The 24,272-nt window shown below is 41.8% G+C and overlaps 1 protein-coding gene across 12 annotated transcripts in view; it reads left to right on the top strand.

Moving 5' to 3' along the window:
* Positions 1-24,272, top strand: part of LOC117146690 (voltage-dependent T-type calcium channel subunit alpha-1G) — a 78,470-nt gene that overhangs the window by 45,653 nt on the left and 8,545 nt on the right. For 4 of the 12 annotated variants that reach the window (XM_033313064.1, XM_033313074.1, XM_033313063.1 and 1 more), the window contains 15 exons: positions 789-1,020; positions 1,083-1,257; positions 3,287-3,325; positions 6,659-6,780; positions 7,013-7,167; positions 8,312-8,404; positions 10,360-10,601; positions 12,053-12,638; positions 12,917-12,940; positions 13,791-14,117; positions 14,249-15,156; positions 15,252-15,461; positions 20,567-20,732; positions 23,301-23,456; positions 24,074-24,256. In XM_033313064.1, the coding sequence (XP_033168955.1) occupies positions 789-1,020; positions 1,083-1,257; positions 3,287-3,325; positions 6,659-6,780; positions 7,013-7,167; positions 8,312-8,404; positions 10,360-10,601; positions 12,053-12,638; positions 12,917-12,940; positions 13,791-14,117; positions 14,249-15,156; positions 15,252-15,461; positions 20,567-20,732; positions 23,301-23,456; positions 24,074-24,256 (3,618 nt within the window). Of the gene's footprint in view, positions 1-788; positions 1,021-1,082; positions 1,258-3,286; positions 3,326-6,658; positions 6,781-7,012; positions 7,168-8,311; positions 8,405-10,359; positions 10,602-12,052; positions 12,639-12,916; positions 12,941-13,790; positions 14,118-14,248; positions 15,157-15,251; positions 15,462-18,489; positions 18,605-20,566; positions 20,733-23,300; positions 23,457-24,073; positions 24,257-24,272 lie in introns of all 12 variants that reach the window. The other 8 variants (XM_033313075.1, XM_033313069.1, XM_033313066.1 and 5 more) reach the window with 7 other exon arrangements.

Genomic DNA, 24,272 nt, shown 5'->3' with positions numbered 1-24,272 from the left:
AGTGTTCAGTGGGGCAATTACAGACGGAGCATAGAGAGAATCGCCGGGCTCAAAGTGCGAAAATGTTTGTAAATGATATGTAAGTCGGGCGACAGTTTCGGCGGCAGCCAAGTGTAAAGTAACAGGACAGCTGGGGACAGGGGCCAGGACCTCCCGAAAAGCAGGGGTCCAACACCAGTCACGACAGGATACTGGCAAGGACAAGGATGAGTTTCTTGCGGAGATGGCGATGGCGTGGAGGTGGCAGGAAGGACGAGACAAGACAAGACAAGAGAAGGCATCGCCAAATTGGCACACAGCACAAAGTCAAAATGACAACGACAGCCGCAGTCGCAGTCAGTGACATAAGTGGGCGTTACAGCCGCCCACTCTGCCACCCTTATCCCAACTAAACATGTATATACTTACATATATATATATATACATATATCCCGACCATCCCCCAAAGAACCCAAATTACTTGACACAAGACGGTGCACAAGAAAAAGATGACGACGATGATGGCAACGGCGATGATGATGATGATGCCGCCAAGGCAAACTCATTTCGATGTGCATGTGTGTGACGCCTGACGTGTCCTTGCCACCCCCGTCCCTCATCCACTCCGCCGTCGTCCATGAGCAGGGCTTGCTAATTTTAATTTGATCAACTGTCGTTAGTTCGTTAGGTTTAGGTCATTAATCGAATGGGATTTGCGGTGCGAAAAAGCGGGTCAAATTGAAGGGCGAACAGGAAGAAGGATACATATATTAAAATATAACTACCAAATGCAACTCCATCCCTCTCAGATCTTCGACGACATCATCTTCGCCTTCTTTGCCCTGGAAATGACCATCAAGATGGTGGCCATGGGCATCTGTGGCAAGAACACCTATCTGGCGGACTCGTGGAATCGGCTGGACTTCTTCATCGTTCTGGCAGGTCTGCTGGAGTACGTGATGCATGTGGAGAATCTCAATCTGACTGCCATACGAACGATTCGAGTGCTGCGTCCGCTGCGGGCCATCAATCGAATACCCAGTAAGTGTGCAGATGGTAACTGATATAGTGAGTCCAAGTATGTGACACCTAATCCTCAACAGGCATGCGAATCCTGGTGATGCTCCTGCTGGACACCCTGCCCATGCTGGGCAATGTCCTCTTGCTCTGCTTCTTCGTGTTCTTCATCTTCGGCATTATTGGAGTCCAGCTGTGGGAGGGAATTCTGCGGCAGCGATGTAGTCTGATGCGAACCGAAGGCATGGTCTATCCCCTCACGTAAGTACAAAGTTGAAGCGAATCTCAAGCGCTCGATTCAAGAATGAAAAAGAAAACCAGGTCGTATGGGACATATAGGCCTCTGTCTGCCGGCGCCTCCGGGTCTCATACATAATCGTACATATAACATGCATATTGTACATATCGATATATTATATATATATATATATAAACCCGTATCGTGTATTCCGATTCGAACTTTCTTTTGTTGCCTTGAGTGCTTTGGTTTTTGGTTTTGTACTTTTTACTCCGCGTCATCTAAACCTAAATCGAGTCCAGACTTTGAGCCGAGTCTTTCACAACTGCCTGGCTGCTGCTTTCCCAATCCTCCCGCTGTTTGGCTTTTTTGGTTCCATGGCTTAGCTTTTGGTTTTTGGTTTAGCCTTAGCCTTAGCCACAGGACACAGTTTACAGGATACAAGCACATCTCACCCACACAAACAACGCCATAAACGCTTTAAACAAAAACAGTTGAGATCCCGCTGTAGCTGCATCAGAATCCGATGAATTTGCATATGAAATCCGAAAGGCCTGAATGAAGTCCGTTCTGCCCACTTGGGCCTAATTCCCTTCTTTGATCCACCGGCCAAATCCTTGTGCCAGTTGTGGCACCAAAAAACAGTCGTCTTGTGGTCCTGACAGCAGGAAGAAGATGGAAAAGAGACCGCACAGTGGTGCAAATCCTACCAGATGTCAATGTAATTAAACAAAAGTGAAAGGTAAACCAGGGATGGATAAAATGAGTTCGAAGTTATCTGAAGTTATGTTTCAATTATTAATTTAAGGCAAGTCTTAAAAACAATTTCCAAAATCCGTTCATCCATACATGTCTTGAAATTTCGAATCCTGTTTGAGTGGCTGAGAGCCACAGTGCTCTCTTGTCGGCAACTGACAAAAGATTTTAAACTTGGCCAAAACAATCATTTATCATTGGCATTGTGTTTGCGTCTGTGTTTGTGCCACGGCGGCTTTATAACGTCACACGCAGAACTGAAAGGACACGCGTGCTCTCTCACCCTCACACACACACACACACACGTACAAAACAGAAGGACTCATCCATACATAGACAGCGCAGGCCTTTAAAGTAGGCAACGGAATTTTTGGGTCGCTGCGCGGATTGTCCAAGAAGATTCACTTTTTTCGGTGGCTTTGTTTTTCCCCGGTTTCCTTGTTTATTGTTTGTTGTTTGCCTTTGCATGCCCAGCTGTACAAATTGTTTGTTTATACATACGATTATATGTTGTTCACAAAATAAATTTATTTTTTGCCGCTGACTTTTGCTTTGCATAATTATCGTGCAACTGGCAATTTGCAGTCGAGCGTATTTTAACATTTTTGATTTGCTTTGGCAAGTCTGGGAAATTGAATTCAATAAATAGTAAGGCAGACATATTTTCCAGATATATAAAACAGGTTCTTGCCCCATTCAATTTTGATGATGGTACTTTTATTCGGCAGTTCCTTTTTTGGTTTGAATTCATCATTTTGATTTGGTTTTTGGGCTTTTCGTTATGAACTTCATTCGCACGGGCAGGAATTGTACCATACAATCAACATTTCTGTGATATTGTGAGCCTCCGAAGTCATGCTGTATATACACCCACATCCAACCCATACAAACACAACAAACAGACACAACACACACCCACACCCTCACACGCACACTCACAACAACAGACAAGCCTGTGAGAATGGCCAACAGAGTATAGATATATATATGCATATATGTTCTTTTCCAGTTTTTCGTTTCTTCGATTTGTTGCTAAGTTGTGACAAAAAAACCAAAAAAAGAAATATTAAATAAAAATAAAACCAAAACAGAACAAGAGAACAAAAATATATCCTAATTGGCAGCCAAGCATATCAAAAATCCAAAATCTGACCTCCACTTATCTCTTTATGTTTTCGAGTTTTACGTTTTCTCCCTAGAAGCAAACCCAACAAAAATAAATATCAAATACCAACAAAAGCAGATAATATGAAACAAAAACAAAAATCATACCGGGAACAAATTTTTTGTTTACAGGGTTCCTGAAGTGTACAGAGTTCGAGTCCGTGTTAACTCGTAAGATAAAATGATTTATTCCCCTCTTAACTTAACCCACACACCGACACACTCCCACACGAACACACAGTTACACACACTATTAAACCAAAGGAAGACCCGAAAGTGGACACAATAAACAGATTCTAATAGCCGTCTACTAGCTAGTCTACAACTAGATTCTGTCTATAAATACTGATATCAATGTAACTCTTCACCACTGACTTTAAATACCTATAGCCTTCCTCTAACTATGTCTGCCTTCACCAGCGCTAGCCTGCTAAGTGCTTAGACCTTTGACCTTTATCCCAACACCCTGTGTGCCCTGATCAGTGGGTACTACTACTCTACCAAAAGCTCGATATCTAAATGTCTTTTTCCCTTAATTTTGTGAAGCGCCATGGCCACTGCATTCACTGCATCGTTTGCATAAAAGTATTCTACCATATTGGAAAATCCGGCTTAAATTATAATTTTTAAAATTATCAACTATTCTTCCTCAATTTCTGAGTAATAATAATTCAGTGGCCACGGCGTTTTAATTAGATAGACAAAGGACTAAATACTTCACTGTCCAAGTACTTTCTACCTCACTCCCACACACACACACACTACTCTAATGACCCCTCACGCTCCCACACACGTTCGATAGTCGACACACCTTATTAGTAGATGTGCATATCTATATACTCGTATTAGTTTAATATTTGGCCATACGATAATACGAAATACGACTTTCTTTAACTCTAACGTTTAACCAGCTAACTCTCTATCTGTATCTTTCTCTTTGTATACGTAATATTTGATGATTAACGATTATACATATATACATATATATACGAAATACCAAGCTATACTAAATATCAACTAAATTAAACTAAACTAGACAACCACTAAGCATCCTGCTGTTTCCTCCGCCCAAAAAGAAAACACTATATGTATTCACTATTTTGCCCACCCTACACAACTGTACCAAAAGCAAAAGCCCCTAGTTAACCCGTCTGAGGCCACATTTTATTTGCCACCTAGTCTAACCCCTCTTCCCTCTTCCAGTTACCATAAATATTTTTAGCCTAGACTTGATGTACGTTTCTTTTTGTGTTTAGAGTTGTTGATGTGGCACCACTTGAACCTGATCTCAACTGCTAACTAAACCACACACACACACACACCTCTTTATGAGTATATGTATACAAATATAGAATCGGGGTCAAACGCCCCCACTGCGATCCCCCCTTTCAACCGTTTTGTTTATGTTGCATTTGCCAAATTTTGGGTTTCATTTTGCAATTTTCTGCTTTTGTTTTTATCATTGGTTGAGGTTCTACACACAAATATATGACATGTTTTGGAAACCCCCGAAAAAAGCAAAGAATGCACACAAACAGCCGAAACAACAAGCATACCAATTAGCAACAACATACATGTTTCTCCTTTCATTTCGTGAAATTCCATAGCTAAAGGGTTATATGATCCAATACCATTTCTATTTTAACCAGATTTATAGAGACCTTATCCATCAATGCACCTTTAAGCCAATATTGTCATAGAAATAAATCTAAAAAAAGAGTTTAAAACATTCGCAATCAAACATTCTTAATAGTATTGGAAAGTTTATAAATTTATTTTAGCATATATGTAGCTAAATGCTAAAGATGGGTATCTTAAAGTCGACATTCTAAATGCGCACAGCTCTGTATTTTTTTAAGTTTTTTGTTCACCAAGTTAAACAACATTTTGGGGTCCACAACACACACACTGAAAATACAGTAAAGTGGAGCACAGTGCAGTACAATATTTAGTAGAGTAGAGCGAAACACACACACACACACACAAACGTACAGCAGCACACAGGCACACTTGCCCCGCACTCTCACACACACACACACTGTCACGCTGCTGTGTGCGCCTATGTATGTGTATCTCTTGTAAGCTGAACTCTTTTTACAGGAAAAATCATCAGTTTCTATTGCAAAGGTATTTAAAGCTGCCCCTGCTTCTTCATTCGTCCCTCTCGTTTTCGCTCTCTCCTATTCACACACACACACACGCTCGCGCAAATCAAGTACAACAATTACACATATACACATATACACACAAACGCATATACAAGAGCTCCATAAAGTTTTGCATACGTTGAAGCGTGCGAATTGTTGCGAACTGTGCAAAGAAATGGTAGAAAAAAAAATAAACAGAAAAAAGCGAGCGGGAATATTTCAAAATTCACTTGCGATGCCGCTCGCCCCTCGTCCCCCTCGACTGTCATTGCCGTGCTTGCACGTGCATATTAAACACATTTTATTGTCACTCGCACACGACGACACCCTGGAACACAGACAAGCGTACACAGGCACACACACTTTACGGTTGACACTTGGTTGAGGCAGACATTTTTTGAAGTCGCGAGTTTCCGGCGCGTCGGCCATTTTGTGGCAACATTGCGCGTTTAATTTAAATTGCTTTGGCGTTTTCATTTCCTTTTTTACGAGTGTGTAGTCCTCTTCCTTTTTGCAACCTCCCTCCTCCCCCTCTCCAGCTGTCTTACTTTGCTCTCCGCCTCCTCATTCCTTTTGTGCTTCTTGCGTTTTAGTTGGCGCTTTGTGGCTCGCTTATATCTCACTTTCTCACTTGCGGTACAGTTGTGTCTTCCTGTACTTATGCTCAGTGTCAGCAGCTTTTACTACGACTCACTCTTTCCCGCTTACTCGCTCTGTGGCTATATCCAGATCTCCCTGTGTGTGGAAGCCTACCAGTAGCTTCTTTCTTATTCCACTCGCTCTCGCTACTCGCCCTAGATAATCGCTATTGCTTCTTGCTCTTGTTACTCGCTATCGCTCACCCTCTATCTGTCTCTCTCTTGCATTGGTCAACCGTGTCTCACTCTGTTCAGTTCTGTTTAGCATTTTTATTTTGCCTCACGTATATTGGAATTGGCATTGTCTATCTCACTCTAATTAGTTGAATGTTTTCGCGGATCAAACGCGAAGCTCAGCACAAATCAAAATTGACTTATTGATATCATTTACTTGCTTTATTTTTTGACATCTCTCTACGTAAATCTCGATGTAAATGTTTACGATACGCATTGAACATACAGATTACTTATATGGAACTACGATTACGGATTACGATTATTAATTGTTCTCTTTGTGCTCTCTCTTTATCTTTCTCTCACTCTCACTTCTTCCTTATCTCTCTATATGTCTCGATCTCTATAAATATCTCTCTCTCTCTCTGTGGTGTGAACTTCTGTTTCGTACACTTTGTTTCTTTGTGTGCTGGATGTTCTTCCGATCTAAACTGACAATCGCATCCCATGACTCTCCTAATTCTCTGTACACATCGCACCCCTAGCCTGTCGCAGTACTACGAGTTCTCCAAAGATCAGGACTATATCTGCTCCACGCCCAACGATTCGGGGATGCATCTGTGCGGAAACTTCCCGCCGTATCGCATTGGTTCGCTGGTCTGTAATGGTAAGTCTGCCCAATCCACACACCCATCCCTATTACCAGTCAACGTCAATTACATTAACTTTAAAGCTAAATGAAGTGCAAATTGCGCTGTAATCAAATTTGATGGCATTTTTAATTGCCCTCTCGCTGTCGCTTAATGACAGCCAGAGCCACCGAAGCAATCACAATTACAAACAATACACTTTCCGCCCCATCGTCTCATTCTAACATCTCTTCATCCCGCAATCCGCAGAGGAGGCCAAGCTGTTCGACTTCAATGAGCCGACGAACACGTCCTGCGTCAATTGGAACCAGTACTATACCACCTGCAAGCAGAGCGGCGAGAATCCGTTCCAGGGCACGATATCCTTCGACAACATCGGCATGGCCTGGGTGGCCATATTCCTGGTGAGTAAAATCCCCGTCCCTTCACTGCGAAATAATTAAATGTTGTATTAGAAAAAAATTAGATTTTGACCTGCGTTTGTCAACCGCCAGCAATATAACTTTCTTTTTCGTCGTGTATCCAATTAGTGTTAAACTTTGTTCAACAAATAGCAACAGGCAGCAGGAGCAGCGATTGAAACAACAAAATGTTGTATGCTAATTCGGCGTCAACTTCTGCCACGAGTAAAACTGCCAGCTCTACCAGCTTTCCCTAAACTAATAAAACAAACGCCAGCAATTTGCATCCCCATCCGTGCGGGAATCGGGGTGATAGTGATATCCCAAGTGATAGTGATAGGGATGCTGATGCCGAAACTGATGCCAAAACTGATGAATGGTAACCCCAACTCGCTTCACTCGAAATGCACTCGTCCTCCGGGGCGGGCCTTAATTGATATGCCAATTACACGGCGCACACCGCAAGCCAATCTATTGATATGCAGGTCAAATGATGTAATTAAGCCCAAATCAAGTGCACATTAGGCCATGAAACCAATAGCGGGTTATACGCGGCGGTTTTAGCGGCAGTGGCGCATTGTGATGTATTTAATGCCCTCAGGGAGTTAAATCTGAATGGAATTTGGACGCATTTGTAGGGATGGTTTTATAAATAATATAATTCGCATACTACTCAAGGCAAATCAAGTTTAATCGATAGTTTATTTATGAATTATTAAAAATATCCTAGAAAAAGCGCACAACCTTCAACGGCAAGGTCAATGCGCGGGTGCCAATGGCAACGTGTATGTAGCGTACCATTTATCATAAATAATATTGACTTTTAGTTAAATCTCTGTAACTTTATGATGCGTTTAAGAACAGGTAGTCAATGGATAATTTCATACGTGTTTCATCGCTTAAGGCCGCACATTACGCATACGTGACGTGGCCCCGGCAAAAACGCCATCCTAATTGCTCTGCCCACAACTCTTTCCCCCTCCCGTTTCATTTTGGCCAACAATGGCGGGCGTGAACAATAAAACACCAGCCATCTGCCCCGACTTTATGCCTCGTTTCTTCTTTTCATTTTCGTTGCATACTCGTACATTTATATATCTGCAGAGAGCGCACGCTAATTACGGTGAAATATTTGTTGGATTTGCAGGTCATCTCACTGGAGGGCTGGACGGACATAATGTATTACGTGCAGGATGCGCACAGCTTTTGGGATTGGATATACTTTGTGCTGCTGATTGTGGTGAGTGTTGTTCCCTTATTTTGGCGGGGGGATTTCAGAGGGCTCAGTGGGTTAGCGGGTCAGGGGTCAGAGGCCATGGGTTCTGGCGGCCACCCGCTTTGATCACGAATTGAATATTTAATTTGTAGAAGGCTTATACGGTCTCCAACTAATTGAGCTGAAGTTGCGCTGGGACCATGGTTTTTTTGGGGCTTACGACGGCGGCGATGGTAGGTATGGAAAGTATGGCAAAGCAATTTGGCAATGCAAATAAGTAAATTACTTTTAAACTATGACCACACACGCACAGCAGGTCCTGTGCTCAGGTGGCCGACCAAACAACAGTGCGGAAAGTTTGTCTACGAAAAATGCTATGAATTTCATGAAGCTGACATCGTGTTGCAAGGCAGACACCAGACAGCAGGCACCCCGAGCCCCGAGTCCCTTCCCGCCGCCATTTTCCATTTCCATTTGCCACTTTCACATTTTGCCACCCGGCGACTGTCCACTTTCGCCAGTGCCATCTTCGAGTGGACTCCAGTCTGTTGTGCTGTCATTTGTATGGCAGGATTTGTGCTCAGGTGTCCTTGGACTAATTAAAAGCCTTTATGGCGCACAGACACTCGCACAAGTGGACACAGTCACAGGCACAGATACAGATACAAATGCGGACGGACACACATGAGGAAATTTCATTATTTATGTTTGAAGTTTGCTTAGCCTTCCTCTCTCCTGCTCACTCTAGCTCGTTCTGTCTCTGTCTTTGTCGCTGTTCATTTCGTGTGCAAAATGATTTTGCTCTTGTTGGCAACAACTTTTGGTATGCAAATAGTTTTCAGTTTCCTCTGGAACTCACTCCAACTCAGCTCCCCCCATTTGCTATTGGGCGTTCGCCATGGAAGGAAATTGCTTATTTATGTTTTATGCATTTTCTGCCAAGCTCACGAGTTCCAAATTAGAAGCGCTTTCTTTGTTTTTGAAATATGTTTTCAATTTAAACTTTGCCAACGTTTCGATTTTCAGTCCTTGGAGGAATAACTACTTGCTAGTTGTTAAAATTACGTTCTTGGAAGACTCTTAGCTCTAAGTTGGCCATAAATAATCTTAGCTTATAAAGTGCTTTCATCCATTTATTAAAAAATAAAGTCAATTTTTTGCAACGCATTTAAGTAGCGAGTTTGAGTATTGATTTTTTTGTCGAAAAATCAGTTTTCGAATAAATAAATTTCAAATATCTCGCATTTTTGGGAAAAATATTCCAATCCATATAAGGATCATATTTTGAAAATGACGTTGTCGCCTATAGAGCCAAAATTAAAACGCAGTTGAAAGAGATATTCTAATTGTAAGTTTTAAAGTCATCTCAAGAAGACCAACTGGACATTAGCCATTCAAGTTGAAAATTGGTATTTAAAACTTCCACCGTCGGGCCTTCCTGACAGGTAAAAGTTACCTTTATTCCTGATGATAACTTAAAGCTAAAGTTTAAAACTTCGTTTGCTCTACTCAACTCTAGGTAAGTTTTACAATAATTCGAAAGCTAGGCTTAACGAATTAGGGCAGACAGGCGTTGGAATCCTAAGTTTAGTGATTTGAAGTTTTGAGATCAGCATCTTGGTTGCCTTGTAATCCCACGATGACCACCAGGTGGCGTCTACCGATCCCCCAGCTAATTGAATTCAAGCGGCTGGCCAAAAAGGTGCTCCCAAAGGGGCCATCAGGGGCCGTTTGCTGTGTGTGTGTGTGTGGGAGTATAAACAAAGGCATGGGAAAACTTATGGCTTGCACTTGTCGCTGGCAGCAATGAAAGCGAAAACTTTTAAACGGAAATGCGAAAAGTTTTTTTCAGCATGAACAAAGCGCCACCTGCTGGGAAGAGCCCGGTTCGGATAACCTTTTATTGCACATTTAAAAATTGTTGCGATTTGTTGCAAGCGTATACTGATTTATGGCGTTTCTTTTTCGAATCTTTGTAGATTGGTTCGTTCTTCATGATCAACCTGTGCCTGGTCGTCATCGCCACGCAATTCTCGGAGACCAAGAAACGCGAGATGGAGCGGATGCGACAGGAGCGAGCCCGGTACACATCCACTTCGACCTTGGCCAGCAGCACAAATAACTCGGAACCGGCCACCTGCTATGCGGAGATCGTCAAATATATCGCCCATCTGTGGCGGCGCTTCAAGAGACGAATGTTAAAGAAGTACAGATTATATAAGTATGCTGCTTGTACCTTTTGATTTCATTCAATTATACCTTCCGTTCGTTATTTTAGTTTCCGGTTTCCGTTCCCTTACCCTCTCTTTCTCTCTCGCTCTCTCACACTCTCTCAGTCTCTGACTCTCTCTGTTTGGTTTTTCGTACCCCTCGAGCGCGAAACAGAAAGAAAAAGATTTGGAAGCTGTAGGCTTTAGTCACTTGAAACTTGATTGATTACTAACCCATTAAAGCGAGTAATTAGCGCACTAATCTCTCGGCAAAAGCTCAGCTCGCACTGACAGGAGAACTCGAGCCACGAACAAGGACTTTGCAACCACCACCAGTGATTTCCTCAAAAATTTCCCAGATTACTTAATTCTGTTTTCGGTTTGCCCAAGACTTGGGCACCTCTCTTTCACAAAGAGATTTAATTTCTTTGATTTTAATTCCTTAAGATGCTTTGTTTAACCAACACTTTCAGTTTAAAACGAGATTTCCCAAGTTTAATACACATTTTTTTGTTTTTTCTTTAATTTCAATTATTTATTGCCCGAAATTTACATTAAATTAAATTTTTTGTTTAAGCCTTAGTTAGAGTGCTTTGCAATTTGATTATTCATACATACATAGCGTTTAGTAACGCACTTAAATTAGCAGCGAGTCTAGTGGCCAGGGCATGAATGTGTATAACTAAAAGTTTTAGGCTAGAAGAGATACATATATAGTGATTTGAAAGTGCATCCGCATTGCTACTATGTAATGAGTCCCCTCATGCGCACAAAAATATTAAGGCTCATTGTCTCACAAATCTGGATTTAATGGCAAAACCAAGCAGATCTTTAACTTCTCGTAAGGAAATGTATTCGTAATGGTGTCCCATGCCGACCTATCCTATTGATGACCCATCTCTGTAACCACAATCCCATCCTAACATGTGCCTCACACTAGATTGCCGCCACACAATGATGCCACATTTAGAACAGAGTACAGAATAACGAGTTAAGCGAATGGCACTGAATCCGCAGATGGGACTCGTGTTAATTTGGATCATTTGCATTTTTGTACTGTCGTTGTCCTTAGTTCATTTGATTGAATTATGTAATTGCGATTGTTGTCTGTCTAATGGCTAAGCACACACACGCACACATACATGCGACATGGCACTGACACTAATGAGAGTGCACGTACAAATGGAAACCCCACCTGAATCACCCCAAAACCATCTGACCCACCCTGTAGCCGATGCACGTGCAACGCAACCACCCACATCTCCGTGGTGCCGCCTGACCCACCTACCTCCCTCAATCGACCCCAAAAACATAGAACACGATGTTTTGTGTACAGACATGAGTGTGTGAACCCCGCGTACTGTCTGTCCAACTTGTCGCTAATCGAATTGTTATTTCACCCACTCTGTCAACCCTGCCACCCAATCAATAAACCACCGAACGAACCGCTGGATCACCACAGGTACCAGCGACAGCAGCGCAAGGAGGGCCTACTGCCCAATGCCGACAATTTGACCTTCTCGCCGTCGCGGATCAAGTGCCATCATCCCAAGTGCCCCAAGTACAGTAATCGCAAGCCGTCCAGTATTCAGGATCAGATGATTACCGTCATGGTGCCGCTCAATTCGGCTAGCAACAACAACAATAACAACAACAGCACCAGTAGCAACCACAATGGCAGTGGAAACCACACAGCTGGCGGCGGTGGCAACAACAATAACAACAACAACAATGCCGCCAGCTGCACCACAGTGGCGCTGGTCAATGGGATAAATGGCAGCGCCGCCAGTGTGACCATGTCCTCGGCCCACCACCAGCAACATCAATTGCTGCAACATCAACAGCAGCAACACCAAAACCAACAGCAGCAGCAGCACTCCTCGTCGGACAACACGGAGCAATCTCTGGCCCCAGACGGATTGCCCCGGAGTTCCTCGCTGAAAAAGTCCACCGCACATCATCAGCTGAAGCCGGAGGGCAGTGCCGCCGAGCAGAAGACCATATTGCTGAAGTTTCCGCAGCAAATGATTGATTCCGAGCAGCTAATTGTAAGTATGGTTACCTTTGCAGCGTTCAGCTCGATTCACAAATATAGAACACCCACCAAAATCGATTCGATCCGAAAACAGTAAAGATTAACAGCTACAGAAACAGAATAAAAATATATATATCTATATACATATATATATTTCCAAATTGCCGAACCAAAAATCGAAATAGCCAGCGAACAAAAACAGACAGCATTTCAAACAGCAGCCACAAACGAATAATAATAATAATAATAATAATCTTTCATATTTGTTATAAACCTTGCTAATTCTCATAGCTGCAGTTGGGAAATTTGGGCAAGGTACTGAACGATAAATAAGTAAAATATGTAAAATATGTTTAAATTGCCAGCATAATTTATGAATGAGCGCAACGCAACTTCGGTCAGCACCGAACTCTGAATGTCCTACCGCGCGAAAATGAGCGGGTCATGCGTGACCTCTGGCAAGGGCATTCAGCTAGCGTAAAAGTATCACCAAATATGCTATTCACGTAAAAACCAATGGAAAAAGAAAAACACTTACAAATTGTAGATATAAACGATATGTTTGCATATTAAGTGCAGTTGAAATAGCTTTTTTGTTTTTGTGTTTATAAGCACACAGCGAATTGATTGTCCCATTGATAAATCTGTAGCCCATTGTTCCAGCCCATTGTCCCGTCGAAACGCCCATTAATTATTTATATCATTTCGTATTGTTTGCGTATGTAAATGCCGTTTGTAAGCAGAGACAATAACCCGACCCGTATATACGTCCATATGTCTCCCATTAAAGCTATAATAAATGTTAGGTGGAGTCGCAAAAAAAGGGCAAAGGTTAAAGTGTGTAAATGCACGGGGAATTGGATTGTTGCCAAAATTAAGTATCGCTGTAAGCCTTGTAAATAAAAACCCTATTTATTGATTTGCGCATTAAAAACGCTGAAGATGCTATCGTATTGATTTCGGTACAAGTAAAATTCAGGTTATGCATTTATTTGAAAAGCACTGGAACCCTGTGTAAACCTTGTATATAGTATTTGCTAGTACTTAGTCATAGAACCAGTTGAGCGTTATCTTCCATCTCATTCCCCCAAAATACCCAACAATCCCCCCGATCAGTGTTCGTACCCTCTAATAACTTTTATTTCAAATCGCCGCACGCTCACAGAGTCATCCGTGCACCTCGGGCTTCCTAAGTCCGCCCACCTCGGCCAGCCGGCGACCTTCGGTGATGTTCAACGAGTACGTGCTGCTCCACACGCCGCCAGCCCTCAACGCAGATCCGGCAACGGCGGGCACCACCACTACGGTGGCTCCAACAGTCGCAACAGTTGCAGCTGCTGCAGCAGCGGCGGCTACAGGATCCGGCGGTGGCAATAACAACCACCAAAATGGCGGTGCAATTGGAGGAGCTGGGACTGGGGGAACTACTGAGAAAAGCAACATTTTCTCGACGGAAAAGATGACCCAAGCTGGCGATGGCAGCATCTGGCAGGTAAGCTGTGTCATATTTCTGGTAGTCCACTTGGGCACGATGAGCAACTTCCATGCTAACAGTCCCTGTTTGGGACAAATATTCTTCTCATATAGAACACCGTACAATGAGTTCGCTTTCTCTTTTTACAGGTTAATCTGCCGCAGACCATCGGCACCATTGCCAATCCCTATGCCGATTGCTCTGAACTTGGTATACACGATGCGATGACTTGTCAAGAGCTCTTAGCATTCTCTGTGGCCTTTTCAGCGGCCTTGCCGACGGGCCAGAGTACGCTAGAGTCATTCTACACATCGCTGGCCCGCTGCGATCCCCACACCGCAGAGGCGTTGCGGGCGCACCACAAGCCGCGCTCAGTGCCCACTGGCCAAAATCAAACGCCACCGGGCTCCGAAGGAGCGACTGTGATGGTTGCCTCAACGGCTGGTGATCCCGGCCAGACACTTCAACCCTCGACAGTGTCGGCAGTGGTGGGCGGACCCATCGATAGCCATGCGGCGAACCACCGTCGAAAAGAGCACCACCAGCAGTCGCACCACCATCACAACAATAACAATACCACCAGTCACAGTCGCAACTATCGCTCACGGCAGGGACAGGGAAATTCGCGAATGCGCGAGCCCCGCGCCCCCACTGGCAACTATATGGAGGACTATGCCTGCTGCTATGATCTCTACCAGAATGCCCTGTCGCCACTGGACGACCGGCCCAGGCAGAGATCGCCGACGACTCGCTGTCTGATCTCCGTGTACCGATGCTTGTCGCGCGTGTGCAGCTGGATTCGTCGCTACATCCGGCGATTGGTGGAGCACAAGTACTTCCAGCAGGGCATCTTGTTGGCCATCCTGATAAACACGCTGTCCATGGGCATCGAGTACCATAACCAGCCGCCGGAACTGACCGCCATTGTGGAGACGAGCAACGTCGTCTTCTCCGGCATCTTTGCTGTTGAAATGTTGCTAAAGGTTGTTGCCGAGGGTCCATTCCGCTACATTGCCAATGGATTCAATGTATTCGATGGCATCATCGTTATTCTCAGGTGAGTGAAGGTGCTTACCTTATCGGGTGTTTATCCTAAAGTAGAAACCTCCTAAGCGTCGATAATCCATTTAACTTTCTCCCCACTGTCATTAGTGCCATTGAGATCTGTCAGACGTTCATGGGCAACGGAACGGGTGGTGGTGGCTCCGGGCTGTCCGTGTTGCGGACATTCCGGTTGCTGCGAATCCTTAAGTTGGTCCGGTTTATGCCCAACCTGCGACGCCAGCTATTCGTGATGCTGCGCACAATGGACAACGTGGCCGTGTTCTTCTCCCTTCTCGTTTTATTCATCTTCATATTCAGGTGAGTTGGATTGCCGACTGTTCACAATAACTCACAAACACACACACGGCCACAAAACACACCAACACACACAGAAAGACTCTCATGCACAAGAAAAGAAGACACCAACACGAACACATAAGACACACGAGAAGAAAGCGGAGATAACAAAAGTAATGATGAAAAAGAAAGAAAATTCAATATAATCTGCAAACGATAGCCAATCAGTTATCGACCGCGACCCCACAAACATGAAAATAATGTATTGAAAAAGAGTGATTAACACAAAGAACCCGAGCCACAAAACAGAAACAGTTCAGTTTCGTTAACCCATAGCAGTCGTCTTATGCCTAACAGTTCCTAGCGCCTCCCTAGCTGCCTACTGCCTAGATAAAAGTCCTTCATCAAACTCATCAAGTCAATACCTTCTCATTAAAAACACCCTTCCCTCCTAAAAAAATGTTGTCTATTATAGGGCAGTTTTTTTTTTTGTGATAGAAGAAGAGTTAAAAAAGTCTAAGGGTTCTAAAAGCAATTCTTTAAAACATAGCGGTAAATCAAATCTTAAGAACTTAACAAAAAATCATAGCTCTATGCTCTATGTCAAGCCATGATGAGCACCTGTGTTTAGACTTTCTGAATTCAATCTCATTTATATTCGACTTAGTAATTGAAGTTTGAGTACATTTGCAATTTTCCTGATTACCCACAACTGCTGTAGGTACCTTTGACCATTTGATAGATCTTTCTTTCTGCCTCCGTCACCCATTGCTATCCCAGTTCTCTGGATCCCATAGACCTCTACCTTTTTCCAACCCATGATCATACAAAAACTTACACGTATCTCTTGAAGCCCTGACTCTCCGAACTCCCATCCTCATTTAAGTGCTTCTGCGACACGATCCTTTCTACTGTGTACTACTTGAGTATTGCCTATATAAGTAAAGATTTGCCTTAACGTCTCTTCAAGTGATCTCTTTACGACTTCTCTCTTCTATCTCTCTCTCTCACCGCTTATCCTTAAGTTCTAACTCTTGGTATTTTTCTCACTTACTGTGTCTGAGTAACATTTGAAAATTCTGGAAGATTCGTAGTTAGATGACGTTACAAGTTGTGTAACTTTTAAAGCAATCGATCTCGTATCCGTACCAGCAAGAAATGTACCCGTATCACTTGATATATATATATATCTCTTTCTATCTTGCTATATATTTCCTGAGCCTCTTAACCCCCATTTACGTCATTTTATCCAACCCCCAAAGTGCCGTTAGTTGTCGTACACTTTGACTCCTCGTTCGTTCACTTTGCTTTACACTTTTTACACTTTCTAACACCTCACTAAGGCGAAAAAAAATTTTTCCTCCATCTCTCTCTCTTTCTCTAATATCTGAATTTCTCTGTATCTATCACTCTTTCGCTCGGTTCACTATCAATTTGAGTTCGATTTCAAGCACCGACCACGTCGCTGCCTTTTTAATCATATTTTATGGTATATATTCTTTCTACTCGAAACCTTCGAACATTACTTTCCAACACATCATGTTCACCGACTCCCTTTGAAACACTATCACAGTTTTTTGCTTTCTTTCTCTCTGTACAACATCCAATCATTTGAAGCTCTTTTGGTTAAACACACTACAACTACAGCAATAACAGCCACAGAAACAATTAGTTAGCTTAGTTAGTTAGCCAAAAACGCTTTATTCCATTTCAAATTAAATAAGTGTGTATCCTAGCTTCTTTTAGCGTTAACCGACACTGCAACACACATTTATACACACTACCAAAACTAAAGGCTCGGCTTGGCTTGATGCATTTGCCAAAAGACCTGACAATGCGGCCTTTAAAGCTTACCTGCTCGGAGCTTGTCACACGGACACGGCACACGCACACCCACGCTCAAATATATACCTGACACAAAGTACTTGAAAAAATTGAACATAGAAGAAACTAAAAAGATCGTACGCTTACTTATTGTGTAGTTGCAGTCGCTGCAGTTTGATACATACCTATATATACTCGTACTCTCTCTCTATCTCTATATATACCTATCTATGGTTACTCGTAATTGATATTATTGTATAACTATGGATATCAAGTAAACACACAGAACCTCAACAGTGAAAACAACAATAAAAACACGCATATTAGCTAGACTAGTTGCTAAAGTAAATGTAATCGAGTTTGTGTAGTTAGAATAGAAAAAACACAACAGCCACACGAAACATCCGACCAGACTCTATATAACCTTACATACTATGTATTAACAAGCGAATAATGAACCGAACGAACTGTAAGTGGAGCTGAAAAGAAGCCAGCATCGCTAACGATAAATCAACTCAATAAATGCCCCGAATAAACTCAAAACAGAAAACTAAAATAAAGCTGAAACTGCAAACAGAAAAGCCAGACCAAAAATAAACCAAATCCAAGGGCCGATTCTTTCCCATTAAACGCAAGGCTTTAGCTTCTTAGTTCCTATGGAGCGAACTGTACCTTTGTTTCATTTCCATTTTGTTCCGTGGTCCGATATGAGTCGCGGAAGTGGTTCTCTAAAAGCGAATTTGCGAGTATCACCGTTCCCCTTCTTCCAAATGCTTTCATTTGCTAGCTTTCGTTTGCCGCTCACTTCACTAACAAGAACACTTACTAGCTCAAGCCCTTTCTCCCTTGCTCTCTCTCTCTTTTAGTCTCTGTAAATCAATCACCCACACTCTGTCTCTTTCTTTCTTTACTGTCTCTCTCTTTCTCTCTATAAATATATTTTTGTATCTCTCTCTCTTTCTCTCTTTGTCACACTCCACACAATTTAAAAAATATACTAAAAACAATCCAATAAAAATGAAATAAATTGAAAACCGAAAAATAAAATAAACCTAAAAAACTGTATGCTAAACACAACCCAAAAAAATACCCCCAAAAACCAAAAACACAAAAAATATATAAGAATATATATTTAAATAAAATTAATCGAAAACGAAAAACCAAACAACAAAATATATATATATATATCATATTATATATCAACAAAACCAAACCATCACTTTAGTATACTCGGCATGAATCTGTTCGGATGTAAATTCTGCGAGAAAGTTAACGGAGAGATGATTTGCGATCGTAAGAATTTCGACAGCCTGCTCTGGGCGCTCGTCACAGTGTTCCAGGTAGACCCATTGCTATCAGCCTTTTACCATACGTAAACCTATATATGTATATATCTATACTACTACTACTACTACTACTTCTAATGTTACGCCATAATCTGCTACCGATATGATTACGATAACCTACTGTTCATAAAACCGAAAAAGAAAAAAAACAAGATGAAAGCCCAAACCCATTACGAATCCCCAGTGAAATACGTTTTGATACGTTGAGCATTTAGCTTTCTTTCGTTTTCACTTTTTTCTATTTCGATTTTAATGGTGTTTCTGTTCTAATTTCCGTTTCCGTACTGATTCCATTACCCGTTTGTTTTCTGCTTAAATCGATAACTGTTGTGACGTCCTATCGCCATCTTACCCTCGCTCTGAGCCTTTGTCTCTGTCTGTCTGTTTAAACATTAAATATTTGAGTGCGTGCGAGTGATTTTGAGATCTACAAAACGTCATAATCACCCGCACACACAACGTATTATTTTTTATGTTTTTTGATATTGCTTTTCGATTGCCAGACATCGAGATCGACTAGCTAGCTAGCCATCTTGCTCGCTCTCACTAATTTGTGGTGTGCCCTTGATTGAGTGTGGTATTAAGTTGAAGATTTGATTTCATATTTAGTTTCTTAGATTTCGATTTCGATACCAATTACGATTCTTGGTTTGGCATGCATGCGTTGACCGTTGCGATTACCGTTAGCTAACCGTTAGCGTTAGTGATAGCATTACTGTTGCCGTTACCATTACCGTTACGAGTTCCATAGCAAGCAGCGCGCATCCGCATGTCGTTAGGAGTGATCGTATATGGGAATGTCCATAAGCCCTATATGTTCATAAGATCGTTGTATATGTGTATGTATTTGTGTGATGTACATTGATGCACCAGGTAAGCATTCGGTTCGAGTTTCTTGAGCTTCCAGCATGCAATATAATGTACATATTTGTATATACATATAAACGAGTGGAACTGTGTTTGCATCTAGCATCTCGAACACTTTGAATACACTCCTCGAACTCCTCGATATACACACATACGCATTATTTGTACGCCTCTCACTCTCTTATTCGCTCTTTCTCTCTGTCTCGCTCGTGCTCTTCTTTATGTATTATATATGCCTCGATTTTGTCATCCACTTTGCTCAATGTCCTATGTTTAAGTATATACTTTTCTTTAGTCCATATGCTATTCTAGACTCTAAGTTGTATAGAACTCCACCCGAAAACCCTCTGAAAGGAGAACTCTCTCTGTCTCTGTCTCTCCCCACTGTCACGCACACAGACACAGCGACACAAACACAAGCATTACCAATCAATCTCCCACTGTAATCTGGAACCAAAGTCCCCCCTTTTCACTCAGACCCTCCAGGCACACGTACCTCTTATACGTATATGCGAAACACATACAGATTCTCCCATAATCCGTAGAATTGCTTGGTCAGTTCAAGTTGGCCTTCCAATGGACCTGAGACCCACTGCAAAAAAGAATCTCTTCCGCCATAGTCGAACTTAAGCACAGCACACATTTCTAGAGATATATGTAAATATGCAAGCATTGAGGCCAGATCGATAACTACCCATCAACCACTGTGTATATAGACAGACAGAACTCACAAAAACAAGGTAGATAAGAGCAGAAGAATATCCAGACCAGCAGAAGAACAGATGAAAAGCCCTTTCTCTCTGTTTCTTTTTCTTCTTTGTAAGATCACAAGTATCCCCGAATAACACCCAAACCATATAATGTACAGGGACCACTAGATGAACCTATTACTCGTTTATATCCTTAGACATAAGAATCGCAACTATATATTATATAAATATATATATATACGAACCCAGCTCTCTCTCTCTATATCTATGAACCAGTTTAAATAGCCATTAATGAACTATAATAACAGACACACATCTATGACTCTATAAATAATACAAATGTATACGGTATATATAAAACATATATATAAACCTGCAGCATACTCGGCATGTATCTGTTTGGCGGTAAGTTTTGTAAATTTTTGGACGAATCCGGACTCGAACGCGAGTGCACGTGTCCCGAAATAATCAGCCGGCATCCGCAATGCGAGTGCGATCGCAAACACTTCAACAACATTTTGTGGGCCACAGTCACAGTATTCCAAGTAAGAACAATAAAACAGCAATATACTACCTACCCACCCACTTACCCACAACCCTGTTCCCCGAATACCCCTCCACCATCCAAAAGCTGAACCACCCACAACCCCAAAGAAAACCCACGTTGAACAACAGTTACAACAATACCCATCAATACCAGTCTGAAATTCTTGTGATTATGATAAAGTATTTAACGAATTCCTACGTATAGCCACCAATGTTTCCCGTTCTTAGTTTCTGCTCTCTTTGACCTCCTTGTTTGATTTATTTTACACTCAACCTGCTCCTAGTCTTTATCTAAGTACCCACCAGTTGGTAGTATTCCTTGAGTTCTCTCTTATTCAGCTTTGTTTTTGACCTTATTTTCGATTTCGTTTCGATTCCGATGCCAGCAATTGTAGTCGTAGAGCCTCCACATAACCAAACACCCACAAACGCTTTAACGCATAAACTCACGACCATTGGGTAGGATTTAACAACAAAGTTGATTTCGCAGTTGATTCATGTAAATATTGAATAGAGGACATTTATTTGAACTTTACAATCAATATGTGTGTATGTGCTTCCTCCTTGAAACTTTTCCTTTCGCCATGTTCGGTATTCAATTTTACTAGAGATGTCAGTCTTATTTCTTAGTTCTTATTCTGATCAATAAATAGTAAATTCACGTTATAAGATCTATTATATTATTATAAATCTATTATATCAACCTAAATCGTTGTGAGATAGCAATTTAATAATTTGCCAAAAAAAAAATATTTTTGGTAACTTTATCGAATACACTGACATCTCTAGTATGCAAGTCTCCGTACGAACTGTACCAAAACAGAGGACCGTGGAAAGGACTCGCACTCGGCTCTCTCACATCTTCTCTTTGTTCTGTCTCTTTCTCCCTCTCGTTCCCCCTCTTTCGCTCACACACACATACGACATAAGCAAAAACCGTTTAGGCTGATGCTCCGAGTTTTGTTGCATGATTTTTGGGATCCTCACTTTGATTTGCCTTCGGCTTTTGGCTTTCGGCTTTATAATTGTATGCCAGACCAGAAGCAACTATCGATTGCGACCACACACGACCTTGCAGAGAACAGAATGATTCATTAACAGCCACACTCATACCAACTGTATATATTTGATTTAAGTCTTTTGTTTGTTCGATGGTTTGTTTGTTTGTTTGTTGGTTCGTTGGCTTGTTCAAACTGAAACGAAAGTTTTTATTTCTAAATTTGCTGCTGCTTTCCCCTCGATCTTTGCCTTTATATATCTCTTTCTTTCACTAGTCGATCCATTTTGGAATTTGTTGCTAAGCAAACTGTGTAAAAAGCGTTATTCATATATATTTTAAAAGTTGCTTATGCGCAATACAAATGTACAGCCACAAAAGATTAGAAACAACAAGAAAACCAAAATCAAATTAATTCGCCTCCTACATAAACCGCATTCGTATTGTATAGCAAAAAAAAAAAAAATTAACATATAACTGAAATGAAATAGAAAACCCATTGGCACTTTGTGTACAAAGCAAGAACAGAATGGTGGAATATCCATTAAAAATTACCAACTTTTTACAAATTCCTATATGCAAGAGTTTTGTGCGCTTTTTTTGCTCTTTGATGTAATCTAAGAGCCTTTGCTGCTTCTCTTAAATTATTTGCTTTTGGCTTTGCTTATAGCGTGCTTATACTTTTGGTTTCAACTTGGTTTTTATTTAGTTTTGCCTTCTGTTTTTTAAGTATGCCACACCACGAATTATTGTTTAAAGGAAATCAGTTTGAGCAGCTTCTTAACGGGCTGTCCACGATGATTTTGAGATAAGCTAATGCCACTGCTTGATCTCCCTGAAGACCCCATCTATATCTTTCCTCAAACTATCTCACTTTATAAGGCTTCACCATTATCCTGGGTGTTCCTGGTTATCTTAAAACTAAAATATCTAAAAACAATTAGGTCACCCAAGGAACACTCTGGATAGATATATTTGTCTGCGTTTTAAGTTATCACAACTTATTTGTTGCCCCTAAATTGCAGGATATTTTTCAGTTTTACGCTTTAGTTAATGTATGTGCCTGATTTTCCGCCAAAATGACCAAGCTGCTAGTGTTCGATGCTCATCCATGGCATATAGGAGCATATAAGTATGTCAATCTGTACTTATGTGAACCTGTATATATGCTATGAATACGATAACACTGTTTGCCGTTTTGATACCGCTCTATATCTGTCTGTCTTTTGTCTAAACTTTGACATTTTTGCCATTCGTTTTCCATTCGTATTTCGTATACTAATTACTTCCTTACTTACTTACGTTCTTTGCCACCGCCCACAACGAAAAAATTAAAACATTTGTTTATCGGTATTTCGTTCTTTTTCTTTCGCTTCTTACGATATATATCCGATATGTGTATCACAACATATATATCCATGCGTATGTATGTTAAATCTGCACCACGTTTGCTGCCCGCCACTGCAACTGCCACCGATCAACAACTACAACTCCAACTCCAACTCCAATCAAACTCCAACAACAATCAACAAAAAATCACCAAAAAAAAAAAAAAAAAACATGTTTTTAGATACTGACGCAAGAGGATTGGAACGTCGTCCTGTTCAACGGAATGGAAAAGACAAGTCATTGGGCCGCATTGTACTTTGTGGCACTAATGACGTTCGGCAATTATGTGCTATTTAATTTATTGGTGGCCATTTTGGTTGAGGGATTCAGTTCAGAGGTAGAGTTTTGCCAACAACATTCCCTTGTCCCAAAAACCCGAAAAAATGAAGCCCTGGCTTTTTCGAAAAGATCTTTTGATCCTCTTTGATTGGCTTTAAAAAAAAAGTATACCTTCTACGAAAATACGCATGCGACGCTTCAAATTTTGATAATATAAATGATTTGATACTTATCCAATTGTAATTATGAGTTCCTTTGGCATATGCAACTAACGACTTTATAATACTGCAGTACAGTTAAAGTTACTTGAATTCAAATATGCATTATTATTTCTTTCCTTTTACATCCTTACATAACGATTACCTGATTTTTGAACCTGCTTGATCAGCTTAGGAAAACCGAGATCATAATATGAAGCATCGTGTGCGTCGCGACCCCAATCCCACTGGCCCGTGCCTCCATTTCCTGCCCCAATCTCCATCGGCTGTAATCCGCCGGAAGTACCAGCCGATCCAGGCAACCATCGAGCAAGTGGGTCAAAGTAAAAAAGATTAAAAAGCGACTGACCCGCTGACCTAGCGACCTCGAAGACCCAATGCCACCACCCCGAAACCCATGCCGAAATCCCCCGCCGGTTGACGAGAAAGTCTAATTTTGAAATTTTGATTCCCTCAGCGAAATGAACGTCGCGAGCGCGAACAGCGCGAGTTGGTTAAGAAACTGCGTGAGGAGACGCTGGCCGAGAACTACAGCGATGGTATGTACGATGAGTCGCGGAGCGAGGCGGACTCCTCGACCACCAACGATAGTTACTACGAGGTGCGCAACCGCTGGCGATCGGCGGAGGATGTGCGCAAGGTAAGTGAGCTCGAGC

The sequence above is a fragment of the Drosophila mauritiana genome, chromosome X (genome assembly GCF_004382145.1).
Source record: "Drosophila mauritiana strain mau12 chromosome X, ASM438214v1, whole genome shotgun sequence".
Classification (NCBI taxonomy): domain Eukaryota; kingdom Metazoa; phylum Arthropoda; class Insecta; order Diptera; family Drosophilidae; genus Drosophila; species Drosophila mauritiana.
Note: the sequence above shows the minus strand (reverse complement) of the source record. Positions and strands in the feature narration are given on the sequence as shown.